Raw genomic sequence first — 19,612 nt, 5'->3', positions numbered from 1 at the left:
ACTGTCAGCAGCCATTTCTCTGCACAAGCCCAAATTGAATGAGTACAAAAGCGGGGAAGAAATAGGGAGCTCCCTAGCTGGATGAAGTGGAACTATCACATCAAAATATTTCTCTGTGGAACAGTGTTAGCTTTGCAGCCGTGTACACTTTAAACAGCAGAAGCAATCTTAAGGATTCCCCTGTCATTTTCCAATCGCAGATACACATCAATACAAGTAAACATTACTTCTTCGCCTGAATATAAAAGTGGTTTGTAAATATTTAAAGGGGCAGAGGAAGATCAAGGATCAAAACTACTTTAAACTCTTAGAAGTGTTAAGATACATTTGCATCTATTGTATATAATATACACACACAAAATTATAATAATAATAACTTTTTTTTCACTGAATAATAAATCATACATATTACACATACAAGCACAAGGGAAAAAAACTACAAATGCCAAGCTTACTAACATACAACTAAGTAACAAGTGAAGCTACTGCAAAAACATGCCATTTTTTGCCTGGAGGCATCATTTTTGTTTTGTTTTGTTTTTCAGGATGCTGATAACTAGGGGTGGGAGAAAAAATTGATATTGCAATATATTGTTGCGCTCTCTGTTGCAATAAATTATCGATACACTGATGGTAGATATCGATATAATGTGTCCAGTTGTGCGGTGTTATGTTATAAATGTTTATGCACTTTAATTTGTCTCACTTTACAATGTTTACAGTTAAAAGACTCAGAGGCAGTGAGGCACAATGCAGAACTTTGTCCATTGTACAAAGTTCTGGCATTTAGTAAATGCATAATTAGTCATTTTCATTTTTATGGGCATTTGTTGGCTTTTTCAGTCACATATCGTGATATATTGCTAATTTTTTTTGACACTATATCAAAAATCGTAGATATCGTGTATCGTGATATTATCGATATCGTGAGCCAAATATCGTCACAGTATCGAATCATGGTTTACCCGTATCGTCCCACCCCAACTGACAACGTAGACACATTTCCTGAGAGTAAATGAAATTTTGTTGCATAAAATAGTAGGAATAGAAGAAAATTAATACTACTGGAATCTACATATAAAATTTTTTTTAAAAAAAAGTCGTTGGTTATACGCCTAACATAACCAAAACATTTACAGTAAACCATTATTAGCCCAATTATCATTTTCCTTATTACTGTTGTTGGTGTGAGTGCAATTCATGTGTTAAATATTCCAAAATACTTGCCAATGTTTCCAGTGCGTACATGCAGCCGACCCCTGACGATGGTGTGTGCTCCCATGGGGTTGTTGGAGGCATCGCCTGTCTGCAAGATTTCCTCTCCCATGTAGTCAGTTGTCAGAACCTCCACCTCATGAAGGGCTTGCACTGCTGTTTTACCACGCCGCAACATGTACTGGAGATAAAGAGGCAGAAAAGGTCATTGAAAAATAATTTGGGGCTTAAAAACAAAACCGCATAACATTTTAAAGAATCAGAAAAAGAGGGAAAAGAATTATGAAGATAAAGTATATTAATTATTATATCCATCCATCCATTTTCTGAACCGCTTGCTCCTCACAAGGGTCGCGGGGGGTGCTGGAGCCTATCTCAGCTGGCTATGAGCAGTAGGCGGGGTACACCCTGAACTGGTTTCCAGGCAATCGCAGGGCACATGGAGACGAACAACCATACACACAAACACAACTAGGGACAATTCAGAGCACCCAATTAACCTGCCATGCATGTCTTTGGAATGTGGGAGGAGACCGGAGTACCCGGAGAAGATCCACGCAGGCATGGGGAGAACATGCAAACTCCACCCAGGAAGGCCGGAGCGCGGACTCGAACCCGAGTCCTCAGTACTGGAAGGCGGACGTGCTAACCACTCATACGCCCTTAATTATTGTAATTGTACTATAATTTTGTGTATTATTCGATTAAGCATCTATATTTATTCCTATTCTACAGTGCAAACAAAAGTAGGTGTCCTCTTCTCAAATTCGTTATCCCCAACCCCCCACACCCCCAGAAATGTGGAAGACTCATTGCTCGTTATAGAAAACCCTTGATAACCTATTATGTTTAGGGCGCAAGTACTTTTTCACAAAGAGCAAGGTGGCGTCTAATATTTGTTTCCACCCCTTTGTATTTAAAAATCACATTTCAAGTACTGAATTTTCTGTTTACTTGGCTTATCTTTTTTAAATATAAGTGGGGAAACTGCAAAAATGTACCTGAGGGCAATACCGGTACTTTTTTTTTTTATTTTCACAGCACGGCATATATATTTTATTTGAGTTTTTACTTAATCAATAAAAAAAAGTAAAGTTGAACATGCACAGGGTAACAAATATGTCTTTTCAATACTTTTTCTAATAAAACAAACAATTATGTCATCTGGGCATAAGGTACGATGGAATTTGTTTGTATATGTTGTCATCTGGCACATGGAAGAAAAAGTGGATGTTATAAAATCAAACTGTAAAGTTTTCAGTAAGAAAACACTATCACACAAAAGCTCTTTATTGTGCCAAAAGGTTTGTTTTATAGTTGAAGGAAAAACAGAAACCAAAAAGGAAGGGTTTTAATGTTTTTTTTTTGTTGTTGTTTTTTTTGGGGGGGGCGGGGTGAGGGATGTGGTGTGCTTTATGCACCGTGACATGATTCTCTATAATGTCAGGCTCCCACTATAAAATCTACAAATCTGCAAATGCTGCATGAATCAATGATGGATGCACTGCAATGCCATGATGAGGTGTGAAAACAGATAGCAGTCTATCATAAATTACGCTTTATCACTGGTGGTTAAAATGTCATATGAATCGGAATGAGAGTTTCTTCTGTAAGAGCTATAACACAGAAATAGAGACTGCGATGCCCAAGTGTATTACCTTGAGCTCAATGGCTGTTGAACCTATGAGCAGCAATGAGTCACTGTCCCAGATGTCAACATGCATGGTGTGAAGGGCCAGGTAGCGCAGGAAGCGTTGCTTCTCTCCTGGCTTGAGAAAACTGTCATCGACTCTGAACTGTACCTGCAGCCCAGGAGACCCTGCACAAATAGAGAGAATGCATGGAGGAGACATTTCAGCAAAATAAAAGGCTGCAAATAGGTGGAAAAACAAGATGAGTTGAAAGTAACATAATTAATAAGGGATAATGTACTATCAGAGGCAAGAAAATTAATCCTTGTGAAAGCTGACATTACAACTACAGTCCCCCACTATATATTGCAGTTTATTGTTAGTGCCCCCAGTTTATTCGTTTTATTTTACATGAGTATACTTATTGTAATTCTCGTGCATGTGGAAAGGAGAACTCCAGTTGTCAATGCACATTTCAGCCTTTATTGAACACCAGGAGAGCAGCAAAACACACTTAGCAGACATGCAGAAGCTGCTGTCAGCCACAGCTCTCACTCAGACACTCACACAGACAACACATGTGTACTCACCAGGCCCTGCCTCTTAAAGGTACAATGAGTGAACACAGACACAACAATGCATCCAGAATTTTCTAAACATGTTTGCAATTTTTCAATTGCTTTAAAATTGTGTTTTATTACAATTTAAAGTGTGTCTTATGTGTGAATGTGTTCAAATCATGTGGGTTGGGTAAACTATTATCAAAAAAGTTTTATATGGTCTTTCTATATCAGATTTTCACCTATTGCGGGTGTGTCTGTAACAGAACCCCACAATAAATGGGGGTCCATTGTATTATCACACACAATTCCATTCATTGGATACAAATTCATTCATAAAGCAAAATGCAACATTCCGGATTCCGAAATATTGGACTGTAGCAATCTCAGGGATAGAAAAGTAATATTGTGCACTCCCTCAGATGAGATTTGCATGGCATGTGGGGATTGCTATCACATATTTCTCTCATCGGACTGCTGCAGTCCTTAAATAATATCTTTAATCATAAAACAAAACAGTTCTGTAGTAATTCCATGCCCATGATTGGTTATTCTGTTATATTACTTCATTTGCACGTAGTTGACTAACATATGAAATGCATCCATCTCATGTACTCGTCAGTGTCTCATGAGTGTGTTAAGATCAAATAAGGGTCTTCCAATTGTTTGAGACGTGTTCAATGACATTCACTGTGGGCTATTAGTAAAGAAATGTCAGGTGTCATCCTGCCACAAATGGTCCTTACTGCTGGTTAAAATGAGGTCTACTGAGGTGCGCTGATGGCTGGCACGAATGTGACATTGTATATATTGAATATGATCACCCATGTACTTTCTCAAACTTCAAATTGAACATTTGGGGTGTATTCTTCGTATTTTAGTTTATGCAACATCAATTCAGATGAAGCTTGACAATTGTCACATTGGCTGTGGTTAAACAAAAAGCTAAAAGAATGAGTCAATTGGAATGATTTGAGTACCATTACCACATGAATGTTTGTGTCAATGATTCTATGCTGTTTGTATGAGCAGCATCAAAACTATTTCCTATTAACGGACCCAGAGCAAATTCATTCACCGTCCATCTGCCCAACCAACTAGGAAGTCTCCACTTGGACCATTAATTCTCCCAGCATGTCATGCGTTTGCACCGATGGGAGTGCAAAAGACGAGCTAAGAGGAAGATGGACAACACTCTGTGTATGTTTGTGCTCAGAAGCTGGGAAGGGCTGACATATTTGGCCCGAGGGGGGCTGCGCTGGCTCGTATGTGTGTGTATGTGCATGTGGGTCGGCATACTTGGAGCGACACCCAGCAGAGTGACAACTCGCCCTGCAACACAAACTACACAACCAGGATAGATTGTCTGATGTGTGCACAGCGGGTCAAGCAGCCCGAAAGTCATGCTGGGTAAGAACAAGACATTGAAGGCTGCAGGCTAACAGGATACACAAAAAGTGTACATTATTTCAGGGGTCACCAAGGTGGTGCCCGTGGGCAACAAGTAGGCCCTAAGGACCACATGAGTAGCCCGCTGGCTTGATCTAAAAATAGCTCACCAGTGATGAGACATTGTGATTTTCTAGGAATGTTGTAGAATTGATGATTTGAAAAGGTAAACACTGCCATTCCTTAATAATGGAATCAGCAGCAACACTTGGATTCAAAACTTCTGCTTATATAGAAACATTGTTTATTTAGTTAGTTTAAAATGGTTTTCCTTAAATAGAATACTGTGCTTCATTGTGGCCAAATGTAGAATCCTAGTCGGTTATTGCTCCTTTTGGTACTATAAATAGTAAATCCTTGTTGCAGTGGATGCCGAACGCTAAAGAAGGTGGTGGTAATCCGAGGTGGGTAGTAACTAGTTACAATTTACTGTTATATTTACTTGAGTAACTTTTTGAAAAAAATGTATTTATTTAAGAGTAGTTTTACCACACAATACTTTTTACTTGAGTAGATGTGTGAAGAAGAAACGCTACTCTTACTCCGCTACATTGGGCTACACTCGAGTGGTTAACACGCCACCAATTCATACATTAGATTTACCCCATTTTCAGACTATGTTCAAATAGGTACTCGGTACTTGAGTATTCTTTTCAGTGAATACTTTTGTACTTGTACTTGAGTGATTTTTTTTATGACTACTTTTACTTTTACTTGAGTAACATTATTTCGAAGTAATGCTGCTCTTACTTGACAACATTTGGCTAGTCTAGCCACCTCTGGTGGTAATGCACTAAAAGTATTTGCTGACCATCAAAAGAAAGTAGTACAAGAAAATGTAGTAGAAGAAAAATTATTTTTTTATTTTATCTATTTTTAGAGTTAACCTAAGGCAGCTAAACTTGGGGCCAAGCACATAACTGGCAGGACATAATATAAGATCCGATGCAATTTTGTTTCATTATTATTCAAATAAATTGTGTCCTGATTGCTGCTGCTGCTGCAAAAAAAAAAAAAAAAAAAAAAAAAAAAAAAAAATCTTTCTCCAGCCTTCTCTGCAGGCTGCCATAATTTGACGGTGCTCACCCCAAAACTGCATCCTCCTCATACAATGTGAGTGTTCCCAATTGCCATGACATTGTGTTGTAACGATTGACACTAGATAATAAACAAATAGGCTGTGTATGCTATGACAGATACCATTAAAAGTGAATCATGCCAAGCGTTTCACAGGAACACAACACAATCGCTGTTGCCATAAGTTGCAGCAAAATGGAACATGGATGCATGTGTATGAGGGCAACACACTTTGGAAATATCTAATGGCATTGGGTTGATGGATTGGAACAAGAAAGAACAAGATAACAGAAACATTGTAGTGTGAAATTTGCTTTGTGACAAAAATGTTTGCATTTGTATTGAATTCAACAGCAACCACAAGCGATTCAATAGACTAAATAGATGGGATGTAGCCACATTATATATATATATATATATATATTTCAGTGAGGATATGAGCGTAGTTTGCTATTTTGTTTATTATAGTTCCCATCTGTTGCTTGCTTGTTGTAATGCATAACATCGCCACCAATGGGATGAAATGAAACGTCACTGACTGCATCTTAACAGCAACAACTAATCGTGTTTTGGCAGTGTATCAAGTTTTGTTTTGACTTCTACTCCTGTTCTCAAGTTTGGGTTTAACATTGCTGGTTCAGTATACTGCCTTAATAAGCATACTTGGCACATACTTGATTTATTTAAATCTATTTTTAGCTTTTTTCTGTGGAATAGAAATGTTGAAGTCAGTTTTGTTTTGTTTTAATTTGTACAAATAGCACAACAAATTGACCAATGGGTTCTCTATTATTCATTGTTTTCATGCTCCATCACATTAATTTACATTACAGAAGAAGCTCAAAGTTTGGCTACAATATTCTGTCACGGAACATTAGGTTGTCATCCTTGTTGTTGTTGATGGTTGGCTGGTCTAACTTAATTTGATTGAATTTCCAGTTGAAATTAATTACATTTGGAATAATTAGTCCCAGAGTACAAACTGTCACTATGACACGTAGCAGTCAACATCTTCACTCAGTGCTCCTTCATGTGTGTCACCAACACATGCATCATGTGTTATGATGTGATCATGTGATATGATGACACATATGATGACAGTTTGGACCTCAAAGATCAGTATTTTCACCAAAAGTGCACAATATTTGGGGCATTCCATCTTCAAGGTATTACTCAGCTAGGAAAGGCTCATCGCCTTCCTAGCGCGGTTGTTTATGTTTGGCTGAGATCTAGTTGTTATGAATTCCAGTTGATTTCATCTCCACTGCTGTGATTCTACTTTGACATTTTCACTTGAGAAAGAGAAAGATGTGACAGGTGTTGATATACAAGAAAAGAAATGGTACGTTAAATCCTGAGAGGCAATAAACCGACTAACTGCTAAATCACACCCTTAACTCTTAATCCTTCAAAAGTTAAAGGGTAGATTTAGTTCAGCTTCTGCAAGCAAATTGGGTGTAAAAGACAGAAAATACTGTACAGTCAGGACATGTGTAGTGTGCCGAGAGAAATATTGACATCGCTAATCCAGAGTGTCTGTCTGAGGAGGCCTGTGGGGAAAGGGGGGTAATGTTTGTGTGTTCAATATCACGCTCTGTCAGTAGCAGTAATATCTCTTCCATTTCATTAGTTGCAACATGAATAGACATCAATCACTGGCCGCTTGGCTGATTGAAAGGGAAGTGGCATCGGAGAACATCGTGGAGCATCACGAAACTGGCTCGCATTTTGTACGAAATGATTGGACAGCAGCGAGCTGGAGAGGAGTGAAATGAATCACAATGTAGCTTGCACGCACTATGCGAGCTTCAGCTAAGGCTATTGCTGCTTTGATGGGCATTTTTTTGGTATGTTTTTTTTTACTTTTGTGCACATGCAACATGCATTTTAGGTAATTGAAAGTGTCTTGTTTAGATATTAGATTTATGTTGTTAATGCTTTGTAATAGAAAAACTCTTAAAATCAATCCACATGAATTAGTCCCACTTTTCCGTGATTCAACATCATTTTCACATTACCTTGAATGCAAAATGATGTTACAGTATACACACAATTTTTAAAATTATTTTATGCAAATCCTTGTTCATTACAGAGGGACATGTTCCAGACCCATCCGCAATACGTGAAAATCAATTTTTTTTTGCAGTTTAGCGTCACATTCAAACATGTTTAAAAACACACTGTAACCATATTTTAACACAAAACAACTGCAAGCACAAAGTGTATAGAAAATATGTTACTCATTGTAGTATTTGTATCTTATATATGTGCCCTAAGGGGCGGAGCCTGTTGGGGTGGCGTGTGAAGATGCATGCTAAATGGAGGTTGGCTGGTTGGCTCAAGCTAGGCAAGTCAGCGTGCCCTGTTGCCAACAACTTAACCTGAAAATTATTAGGGCTGTAACGATAAGTACAATATCGTGATATTGTGATATTAAAACTGCCGCAATATCGTCGTCGTCATGTTCACGATATTGAAATGCAACAAATCTGTGAAAAAAAGTCAGGTTGATTCCCATTTGTGCAGTTCTAGCACCCTCTGGTGGCTATTTTTTCAGTGCAATTTAATTTTCATTAGGGATGTTTTGGCCCTTCTATGTTTAAAATCTACACTAATTGTCACATGAAGGAACATAATATGCCTGTGAAGCAAGTCAATATGTGGCGGAACTCAATGTGTGCGTGCATTAACAACATGACATAATAATAATAATAATAATAATAATAAAATATAATAAAAATAATAACAACATTGATGTTAAGCAAAAAAGCACAATATTGTGCTTTTTTTTTAATAGTATGAGCTCTTTTTTTTCTTTTTTTTTTATATTGAGACCTTTTTTAAATATCGCCAACCTCCCCATAATATTGTGATAATTATCGTATTGTGATCTTCATATTGTGATAATATTGTCTCGTGACATTTGGATATCGTTACATACGTAAAATTATCACAATATAGTTTTAATTTCCATGGTAAACAAGTATCCGTTTCACAGGAAAATCTGCAAATCAGCAAACAAATTAGTTTTTATCAAGTTTGAGTATGCTGATGAAAATGTGTCTTTTGTTTTAATTTTGACTTGTTGTTGTTGTTATTGTTTTTGTTTAAACAGTGCTTCTCGGGGTGGGCCACCCTGGGGAGGGTGCGGTATGCCATGGGGACATGTGACCTTAGGATTTCTTTTGTGCCCCATTAGAATAAAGTGTAATTGCACCTCCACTACTGTAGGTGGCATTGGTGCTCGCATTGTCAGAAAGCGCTTAAGTAGTATTAGCTCAACTGCCAAGGTATACTTACAACAAATTTACAGACAAATGATACTATTTATGGTCGTGGCATAGACTTGCAAAATATATTTTCACTCCTTGGAGGGGAACAAAAAACAGTTTTGACTATCATTCCATGCATGTGATTCTCATTTGTCATTGTCCCTGATTCAACCAAGTGTTAGTGTTGCACTGAAATTAAACGAGAATCAGTGCATCTTTCAACAAACTTAAAAGTCCAAGACAAGGAGACACAATCCATGAGCAAATCAATATCAATATCTTTCCAAAGCAGCAGAGGATCATTACCAGAGTTGACAGAGCCGTCATTGTTGATGGAGGTTAGCACACAAGGAAGCCGCTCGCTTGCTTTCTGCTGCACCTTGTCACTGCTCAGTAGTCGAAGCTGCTGTGATGTGACTGGTGGAAAACGGTAGAACTGGAAGGTGAAGTAGATGTTGGCAGGCCATTCGGGACCGATCCCTACCATTGGCATTCTGAGAAGAAGTTACAATGAACAAAATCAATTAAGTGCAACTAAATGGATATCACAAGAAAGAAGCCGAAACACATATTCTCTTCTATACGTCGAAAAGGAACTTCTCTACACATTAATTCACCCTTTGCTGCACTAAAGCTGACTCGGCAGTGGTCTATTCTTAAGTGTACAAACGTATTATTAAATCATATGTACAGTTAAGATCCATTTTACTTTAGAAATTGACTATTTTACAGCAACATGCGGGTCATGGTAGTGTGATTCCCAAGTCCTTTTTAACATGATTTAACAAATACATTGTAATCTTTCATCATTTGTTAAATTATAAATGTAATAATTAATGACTATATTCAACAAATTAAAAGTGAGAAATACATTTCAAATTATTGTAAAATATAGTAAAGTCCCTCATTTGTCATTCACTATTTAACCACCCATCTATAAAACTATTGTCTGTCCCTTAAACAGCACCCACACATACACATACATACTGGTAAACAAACTTCAGGTTGTAAAAAAAGAAAGCCTTTACTGCCATTCCACATTTACGAGACTACACTGAATTACACACTGAATAATGAAATCAGCTTCCGCTCGCTTCAAACGGGCTGATTAGCAATCAGCAATCACCTCCATGCTCAATAGTCAACAAAGAAAGTGCATATTGCATGCAACACAAATGAATGCAGCAATGATATTAACCTTTCAGGTTAATCTTAATACATTTTTACAAACAAATAATTCACTGACAGGGAATACAAAGGTGAATTATTTTCAATGCATATTAACTACAATACAATGATACTGGCAACATACTGTACCTTATGTACAGTAATTTCCATTAGGGCCTCATTATGGGACAAGTGGAAAAATGGATGAATGAAAATGAATGGGCACAATAAATTGCAATACAGTGTTTTGGAGAATGGTGGTGTGCTGTGTTAGTATTGTATCTCATGAATTCATCTGAGAAGAAAGTTTATCGTGGTGTGCCGTTTGTCTATTGTCTATAGGTTTTAATAAGCAAAGCTGCATTTTCTTTTTTTCTTAAATAATGGGAAGCTATATACCTGGTATTTATTACAGATGTTCCAGCTAAGTTTGGATGAAAATCAAAAGGAAATTGTCACCATTTTTAAAAGGCAAGGCAAGGCAAGGCAAGGCAAGTTTATTTGTATAGCACATTTCATACACAAGGCAACTCAATGTGCTTTACACATAAGCGTTAAGAAACAGTAGTTAACATTCAGAGGAAGAAAAATAAATGAAAATAGGTTACAAAATTTACTAAAAAGAACATACAATAACAATCTTAAAACAATATTCAACAAACTTTAAACCATTTAACATAAGGAAGTTTAAAATAATTTAAAAAAAAAACTTAATTAAAGCTGTTTAAAAGTCCCTAATCAAAGGTATCTGAAAAAAGCAAAGTTTTTAACCTGGATTTAAAAGCATTTACACTCGGGGCTGACTTCACTTCTGTTGGTAGCCTATTCCATCTGTGTGCAGCATAAAAGCTAAATGCAGCTTCACCATGTTTGCTTCGAACTCTGGGTTCCACTAGTTGGCCCAAGTCTGTAGATCTCAGAGCCCTGCTGGGTTTGTACTCAATCAGCATTTCTTGGATATATTCAGGACCCAAACCATTTAGTGATTTATAGACGAGTAGCAGAACTTTAAAATCGATTCTACAGCTGACAGGGAGCCAGTGTAAATCCTTAAGTACTGGAGTAATATGTTCTGATCTTTTTGTTTTGGTCAGAACTCGAGCTGCAGCGTTCTGAATGAGCTGCAATTGTCTCATGTTCTTTTGAGAGAGTCCAGTCAGAAGACCGTTACAGTAATCTAGTCTGCTGGAGATAAAAGCATGGATAAGCTTCTCTTGGTCTGCTTGAAGCATGCAGTCCTTCAGTCTGGATATGTTTTTCAGCTGGTAAAAGGCTGTTTTAGTGATGAATTTAATATGATTGCTGAAGGTCAGGTCTGAGTCTATTAGTACCCCAAGATTTCGAACTTGGTCTTTAGTTTCTAAAGACAGTGACTCAAGCTGTTTTTAACAGGAATCCTCTTTTCTTTATTGCCGAAAACAATGAGCTCCGTTTTGTTTTCGTTCAGCTGAAGGAAATTTTGGTTCATCCAGTTGTTAGCATATTCCATCATTATTTTATTAGATTACAAATTGTTAATTGTTATCAGAAAGAATGATTTCATACATGTATACAAGTTTGATTAAAAATTATGAGATTGATTATTAATATGAAAAGTTGTATTATTGTTATTGTTAACAGTTAGACTAGCTTCATAGGTGAAAAATGTGTTCGTCTTCTCGTATGTCTTTCAAGAGGGAATACTCTGGCATTTTTCACACTACTTTTTAAAGATGATTAATGAAATTAGCTTTCAATGTAACCTCACATTTCATTTCTGAACTGACAAACACACCCACACAGACATCGAATGAGCATACTGGACTCATTGTGTGGGTCATATAAAACGAATGTATACAATCCTAATGGCTGTCATTCGCCCATTACCAGTATTAAGGGTATAATGGGATACGCACTACTTATTTTCTGTTAACAGCATGTACATTATCTGAAAACAAGGCTAACATATTCTGAGTGCTCGTGCATGGAATGTCATAGCAGCATGATAAACAACAACAAAGAATGGGCTTATTAAATTGCTGACATTGCACACAAAAAGAGAGAAGGACACAGTATTGCGAGTGGTGTGTTTAGCACGCATCTTCCACTGTCACTGAGAGGGCGCCGGCTCCGGGGCCATTTTGACGGCTTGCTGACAGGCTGTGCTGACAGGAAATGTGTTTTTGCGAGAATTGTGAGCATATGTGTGCGTGCAGCGTATGAGCATGCAGCTGACATGTGAGTAGAGGATGACTGACAGAACTTAATGCCTGAGTGCGTCTGTATCTTGGCCGTAGCTCAGCAGGAGGGGGCTAGAAAAGGAGAAACTCAGCAGTAGGCAGATTTTATTTTATTTTTTTTTTTTTTGGATGCAACTGAAAAATGCAAGGCTACACATTTGCAGTGCATGGTCAGACGTGTGTGAAAAAGGACACATTTTCTTTGTGTTTTCATGTGTTTTCAAACAACAGAGTCGGGCTGGACAATTTAAATGCTGAAGCAGGCCACAATTTTACATCAGCACTACTGGGGGCCACGTAGAACCACACACTTCCTAAAGAGTTGTATGACAAAAATGCTATTTTAGATAAGGACTAAATATGTGCTATTAATGTGACATTTTTATAATACATTTTTCAGTGCATGTATAAAAGAGCCATTATCCAAAGCCAACGACAATGGGTTTGAAGCAAACAACAAATAATAACCAAATACTGTAATTCTTTTTTTTCCCGATGCAAACAGCTCTCGTAAAAAAGGAAATTACCATTCAAGGATAGTGTAACTAAGACATATATGCCATCTAGTGGTGATTAATGATATTACAATTTAAAATGACAATCACTGCATAGTCGCAGTTGGGCACCCATGGATTTGCATATTTTCCGTTTTCTTCTTCTTGTATTACTTTTTCCAGTAGTTTTTCATATTTTGGATTTTGTCCTGTTCCCCAGAATAAATACCCCAATTTAACCTGTTTTCTGTCGAAAAAGTATACTGAATGATTAAGTGTTTTTTGAATTTTTTTTATGCTTAAAAAAAAAGGAATAAATTAAAAAAAAAAAAAAAAATATATATATATATATATATATATATATATATATATATATATATATATATAGTTTTTTTGGGGGGGTTTTAATAATCAATGGGCCACAGAGTCATTCAGTGTGTGTTTAAATGATACAGGTATTTGTTTCTTTTTTTAAATAAAATAAATGCACCAAAAAGTAGTCTCCTTTAAAAGTGCACTGGCTCAGAAATGAGTATATTATATTGTAGTTAGGAATTACATTACAAGACAAAGGTGGAATTTATAGGCAATATAGCTGGAATATTAAAAATATGAAGTATGAATGAATATGAATATTAAAAACATGAAGTATGAATGAATATGAATATTAAAAATTCGAAGTGAAAAAATTTGACACATAAAAGTAACTAACAATGAGATATCAGAGAATGCTGTCCTTCCATTTTGACTTGGTCAATATCATTTACTATTTTTTTAAACACTTGTGATTATATTACTTGAACAACATTAAAATGTGTCACTCCATTAGTTCTTTCTCAGAACAAGACAAATGTTTACAGACAATCACATAAAACTATGATAATGATGATGGTTTTGATATGACAGTGACTACATTATTGTTTGTGATTGAGTGTAACTAAACATTATCAAGAAAATAAAATCGCATGTCTGCAATAAACCAGCTGCTGTTGACCGCATCATAACTTACAGGACTGCAGAAATTACCTTGTAAATGCAAGAAACTGAAAGACCAGAAGGTTCTCCTGCAGAGGATCCATTTCTTCACGGTGCGGCTCAAAGGGCACCGGCTTCGTGGGGTCCAAAACTTCTGCCACCTGCCCTCTTGAATCCACTATGTCGGGGAAGCCAGCAGAGTAGAGGTGGGCCAGTGAACTCCTGGAACTGACTGTGGACACACTAGAAGGTGAAGTAATACATTAGACTGAGAATGGTTCAATGTGAAATTTAGTCTAGCGCTGGAATCAAAAGTTATTGTCGAACAAAAAACCTGCACTCTATGTTACTATTAAGGATCTTACAGATATGCTTACTACACTGCTAGCATATTGCTTCTCCACCGCTCAGCTATACTCGCTTCAGTTTGGGCCGTCAGTTTTGCTCTTCAAAATCAGACCCCATTGAAGCATCAGTCGGATGACATAGTGTGGCATAGTTAGCATGTGTTCATTTCCGGATGCATATCTTCAAAACAAAATGACAAAAGGGAAGAGTGAAACCCTTACTAGAAGGTCGATACTGGACTGGACTGCTTTTTATATAGCGCTTTAACTGGGTAATAGAGGCATTTCATTCTACACTTTTCAGGCAAACCACTGGAATCCTGCAGTTCTAATATATTAGAACCATATTTACTTCTTTTGGAAACTGTTCCATCCATGGAAACATTTCTATATCCCTGTTAAGTCAGATGGGAGCTGGAGTTTATCTCATTTGGCAGTTTGCTCATAATTTAACAGCGCTTAACATCAATTCATTCATTTGCATTCAGTTACAATCAACTTCAACACCAGTCTCCACTTTCCCCAAAACTACAATGAACATGTCAGCACCATCCATCAAGCACGGGGACGGTGAGAGCACTTGGAGGGAAAAGACAGAGGGCGCTGAAGTACACACAGAGGATTTCCTCGCATAATTGTCAGTGATGGCTAATCATAGCAACCACCTGTCTTGCGGCAGCCACAGTACTATTCATAACTTCTACTGTCAACAGTGACACCCAACACAGCACACAGATGGCTGGCGAAAATGTGAGCACAGGACGATGAATGCTAATGTTTTGGATAATGTTTGAGCTTATCATAAAAACGTTGTCTGTGCCCAGTTGGTAAACAGATGATCCCCACGGTGCAACAGAATGAACCCTTGATCAAACTAATTATGGTGACAACAGGCTACAATTTCATACATCCGCCATCCAGTCACTTTTTTTTTTTTTTTTAATTCAAACTATATTTGTATTCAAGGCAGTTAATTCAAAATGCTATAGGTGGTAAATGTCATTGTTCTTGTCAAACCAATGAGTCACTCCACACGAAAAACTTTCGGCTTCCAAAAGAGGCGGCAGAGATGTTTCAACCCACTGAACTGAAGAGCAGCATGTCTAAATCCACACTGTGGGTTAGGAAAGCTGTTTCTTTGTGAGTCGCTTGTTTACAGACTCTCTGTACTAATGCAAGATCTTGTTTCTGTGTCAGAGTGCCCGTTATTTTCAGGGTGTAGTCATTTCTGTCTAGACCACTGGCACATCCCTCTGGCATTCTGCCGTTTTACAGCTGAATTAAATAAGAAAATTCTACTCCTTTGTGATCGTTACCCAAGTAAGCGCGGCATTAACAGAGTTTAAACTGGCTGTTTGTGGAATTCTTCCACCGAAGAACGATAATATTGAATTACGCAGGACAACCACTGCCAATTAGGAAGACGATCGATAACAACAGTAGATGGCAACACGGTGACTCACGGCTGTAATGAATGGATGTACAAACCCAGATGCATAAAAATGAGTTTCATATAGCTTCATTGACGACTTTGGCCGATCAACAATGACTAATGCTACTCAGACATCCACTACTCGAAAGTTCAACTACTCGAGGAACAATGGTGAAGTGCTCTTCTTGAAAAATACAAGCATAAAAAGTGATATACTGTAAATGTATTGTAATCATTTTACTCAGTATAAACACATTACATGGCCATCTTTTGATTATTATTATTAATGATAAAATAATATTCAGTATGAACATGATACATTGATGTTATTTGTCGGCCCTACTACCATTCTTACTCTTTAAAGGACAGCCAGGCAAAAAGTGTGCACGTGCACATGCTGTGCTTAGTCACCGACGTCCTATCAGCCTGTAGCACCGACAGAAAGCAGTGTAAGCCAGACACTATCTGTCTGGTGACTGGCAGTCCACCCAGTGCTCCTTTTGATAAGGAGACGCTACAAAATGTGGTCAGGGACCGAGAGGAGTGGTGAATGTAGGAGCAGGAAAAGGATCAAAATGAAACGTATGAGTATGTGTCACTCAAATGCAATTTACTTCAAAAGATTTTGACCTAGCAATAATTTATAAGAAAAACGAAACAATGCATCAGCTTTTCATTTGCTTGGAGTTTAAATTGGGTCAGTTGCGAGTGGTTGTGCTGTATAAATTTGTCAATTAGTTGTCAGGGCAGCAAGAGATAATGGTCAGCATGTGCAGGTTCTAATCTTAGTTTAGGCTCGAGATTGCACATTATTTGTGTGGGGTTTCTCCAGGTACCGTATTCTGGTTCCCTCCCACATTCCAAAAACATGCATGTTAGATTAATTGAAGACTCTTAATTATCCAGATGTGTGAATTTGAGCAACTTGTTGGGGATTGGTCCATGGTTGTACCCCGCCTCCTGCCCAAAGTCAACTGGGATTGGTTATAGCTCACCTGCGACCAGAATGAGCACAAGTGCAACAGAAAATAGATAGACGCATTAGAGGTCCATTGTGGTAGTGACTAGGAGTAGTGATTCTGCATTCGGGGCAAGTGGATCCAGATCCAAAAGCTGGTGCTGTGGTTAAGTATTTGAAAGTCAATACAGGACAGTGACTCAATTGGAAAAATATGTGTATATGAAAACTTGCAGCTTATTAAATACAAATTTTCTAATAATTAATTTTGTATCATTATATTGGTGTAATTTCTGTGAACGGTTGGAACAGTGCAGCTTTCAAAAACAGGTATGACTGGATACAACAAAGTAGGTGAAATAGAATATGGTCACCCCCACCCAACCAAAAAAAAAAAAAAAAAAAAAGATCCATTTGTTTTTCCTGATTAAAAGAAAAATCACATAAACTGTGTTTATTTTTGGCTATTTAACTGAAAATAATTGTATTTACATTAGGATTTTGGGGAACATTTTTAAAAACTTTTTTTTTTTTTAATATGACCTTTGTTTGGTTTACTAGATTGTTATTGGAACCAAGTAAACATAAGCAATATAATATTAAAATACTCCTAGTATAATTTCTGTATTCATTATATCCGTATAGTTTGCATTTTTACTGCATATATGTAAATGACTGCATGCGGTTGTCTGCGGAAAATAGGGAAAAAAAAGAAAATTAAAAAAGATCCATTAGTTGTTCCTGATTAAAAGAAATATCACATAAAATGTGTTTATTTTATTTTTTGCTATTTAACTGAACATATATTGTTTACATTAGGATTATTGGGAAATAAATTTTTAAAATGTATTTATTTATTTATTTATTTTTAAATTATGACCTTTGTGTGGTTTACTAGATTATTGGAACTAAGTAAAGATAGACAAACATAAGCAATATAAAATACCCTTGTATAATTTCCGTATTCATTACATCCATTTTTACTGCATACATGTAAATGATTGCATGCTCTTGTTTGGGGAAACTACGCACCCTTTAAATAATACTGTATATTATTTGCATACATGTAAAGTTAAACTACTTCAACATTCTATTAATTCTGCTTTTGTTGTTGTTGTTTTTTTTAAAATTGTGCAAATACCTTGGCGAAGTCACGCCCACAGCGATGGCAGGAGCATGGACAGGTATGAACGGGAGCTCCTGCAGTTGTGCTTCTTCATGTTTAGCTGAGTGTGTCTCATCCCTTTTTGACTGGTCCTTCTCAAGGTATGCAATGCTACTGACAGCTGAGGAGGTCTAAACAGGAATAGCATGTAATAATGTGAGAAACTATGACTTCAATAATCAACACAGTCAAATTAAAACTGACAGTGTCAAAACTGAGTTTTGTTTGTAAATAGAAACATTTCGATATACATTAACTCCTGTATATGATCTCATTAGCTTGTGCAGGTGTACCTAATGAAGTGTCCGCAGGGTGCAGATGACTAATGCCTGTGGGTGAACATGGTCCAATTATGCAGAGACAAGGTAGCTTTCACAGGCAAAGTGCTGATACTGTGCTGCACATACAACTGCGGGAGCAGGTTAGTCTTACTTCATTTCTGGACATTATTCAGTAATTAAACACAGCACAGTCTAGCTGACGTCTTCGTTTCTGCGTTCCCCTGGCTGAAGTGATGAGACTCCTCAGGTCCATAAAGCTGGTTAGCAGTTACACCCGGTTAGCTACATTCACATGTAGTTTCCATTATCATGTTTGAGGGCTAAGCGGTTTCAATTAGACACAGTTGCTGAGAGAATGACCTGATTTGCTCTAAATTTATTGAGAGATGGAAGGTGATGCAGATATGCAAAAAAAAAAAAAAAAAGATGAAAAGGTGAAATCTGCTGAACACAGTATTTCCACAGGCAAAGAATGGTTTGGGGCTCAAGTTTAGTTTTGGGTGTGTATTCAGTGCAAGTGGAGCCCTGCAAAGAGGTATCTTTGAACTCAGTGAGAGACTGCCAGTGTAGACTTTCACTGAAATGATTACGCAGCATGCTGTGTGTTTTGTACACAGCGTTGGTGTGCACTGTCTTTGTGAAGGCCTCTCGGTTGTGTTTTTCGCATTATGCATGTGTTCTTACCTCTGTATGTACGTTTTGTGTGTCTCTATGAAGGCACAGGGAAGAAGATCTCGTGATATGTGATGGCCGATGGGCCTCCGTCGTTAGGGAAGGCTGGAGTAGAGAAGGAAGCGACTGTTGCCACGGCAACCCCGAGCTGGAGCGGCTGATGGTCGGGTAGCGTGAGGTAGCTGTCAGTTGAGACAGTGACAGCTGAAGGGAAACACAGGTAAATAATTCCTATTATGTTATGTTGCAGGTATGATTTTAGAGTTTTTGTTGGTTTCTGTTATTATCGTGTTATGAATAACAAGGGAAAAGCTTGTAGATCTTCATTCTCAGATGATAACAGCGATGTAAAACATTACAAATAGTCTTTGGGAAATTTCAAGCAGTGGATTCAGTAAGGACAAGACGGGCACAAAACCCCAAAAAAGAATCAACTTGTGGCATACACAGGTATTAGGGTGTCCCTTTTTGAAAACATGAGTCTCCACTAATTTAGATTCATAGAATCAATGTTTACTCTCCTGGCTTCACCATCTCATCCAACCACTCAGTACAGCAAAACTTCTCTTTAAAACTGCATCATCTCTGATGTAAAACATCTGCAATAGGAAGAGGCGAGTCCCCCTGCCAAAAGCTGAAGTGTCACTATCACGCCACCATCATTAAAATTAAAGATCCAGAATATGTCCATTCACAAG

At 37.5% G+C, this 19,612-nt stretch overlaps 1 protein-coding gene across 3 annotated transcripts in view; it reads right to left on the bottom strand.

Annotated features, from left to right (window-relative positions):
* The window catches only part of nphp4 (nephronophthisis 4), a 154,916-nt gene that overhangs the window by 39,740 nt on the left and 95,564 nt on the right, over window positions 1-19,612 (bottom strand). For all 3 annotated transcript variants that reach the window (XM_077514891.1, XM_077514892.1, XM_077514893.1), the window contains 6 exons: window positions 18,927-19,118; window positions 17,938-18,092; window positions 14,111-14,302; window positions 9,511-9,698; window positions 2,874-3,034; window positions 1,228-1,396 (listed from right to left, as the gene is read on the bottom strand). In XM_077514891.1, the coding sequence (XP_077371017.1) occupies window positions 1,228-1,396; window positions 2,874-3,034; window positions 9,511-9,698; window positions 14,111-14,302; window positions 17,938-18,092; window positions 18,927-19,118 (1,057 nt within the window). The remainder of the gene's footprint in view (window positions 1-1,227; window positions 1,397-2,873; window positions 3,035-9,510; window positions 9,699-14,110; window positions 14,303-17,937; window positions 18,093-18,926; window positions 19,119-19,612) is intronic.

This window comes from Festucalex cinctus, chromosome 2 (assembly GCF_051991245.1).
Source record: "Festucalex cinctus isolate MCC-2025b chromosome 2, RoL_Fcin_1.0, whole genome shotgun sequence".
Classification (NCBI taxonomy): domain Eukaryota; kingdom Metazoa; phylum Chordata; class Actinopteri; order Syngnathiformes; family Syngnathidae; genus Festucalex; species Festucalex cinctus.
Note: the sequence above shows the minus strand (reverse complement) of the source record. Positions and strands in the feature narration are given on the sequence as shown.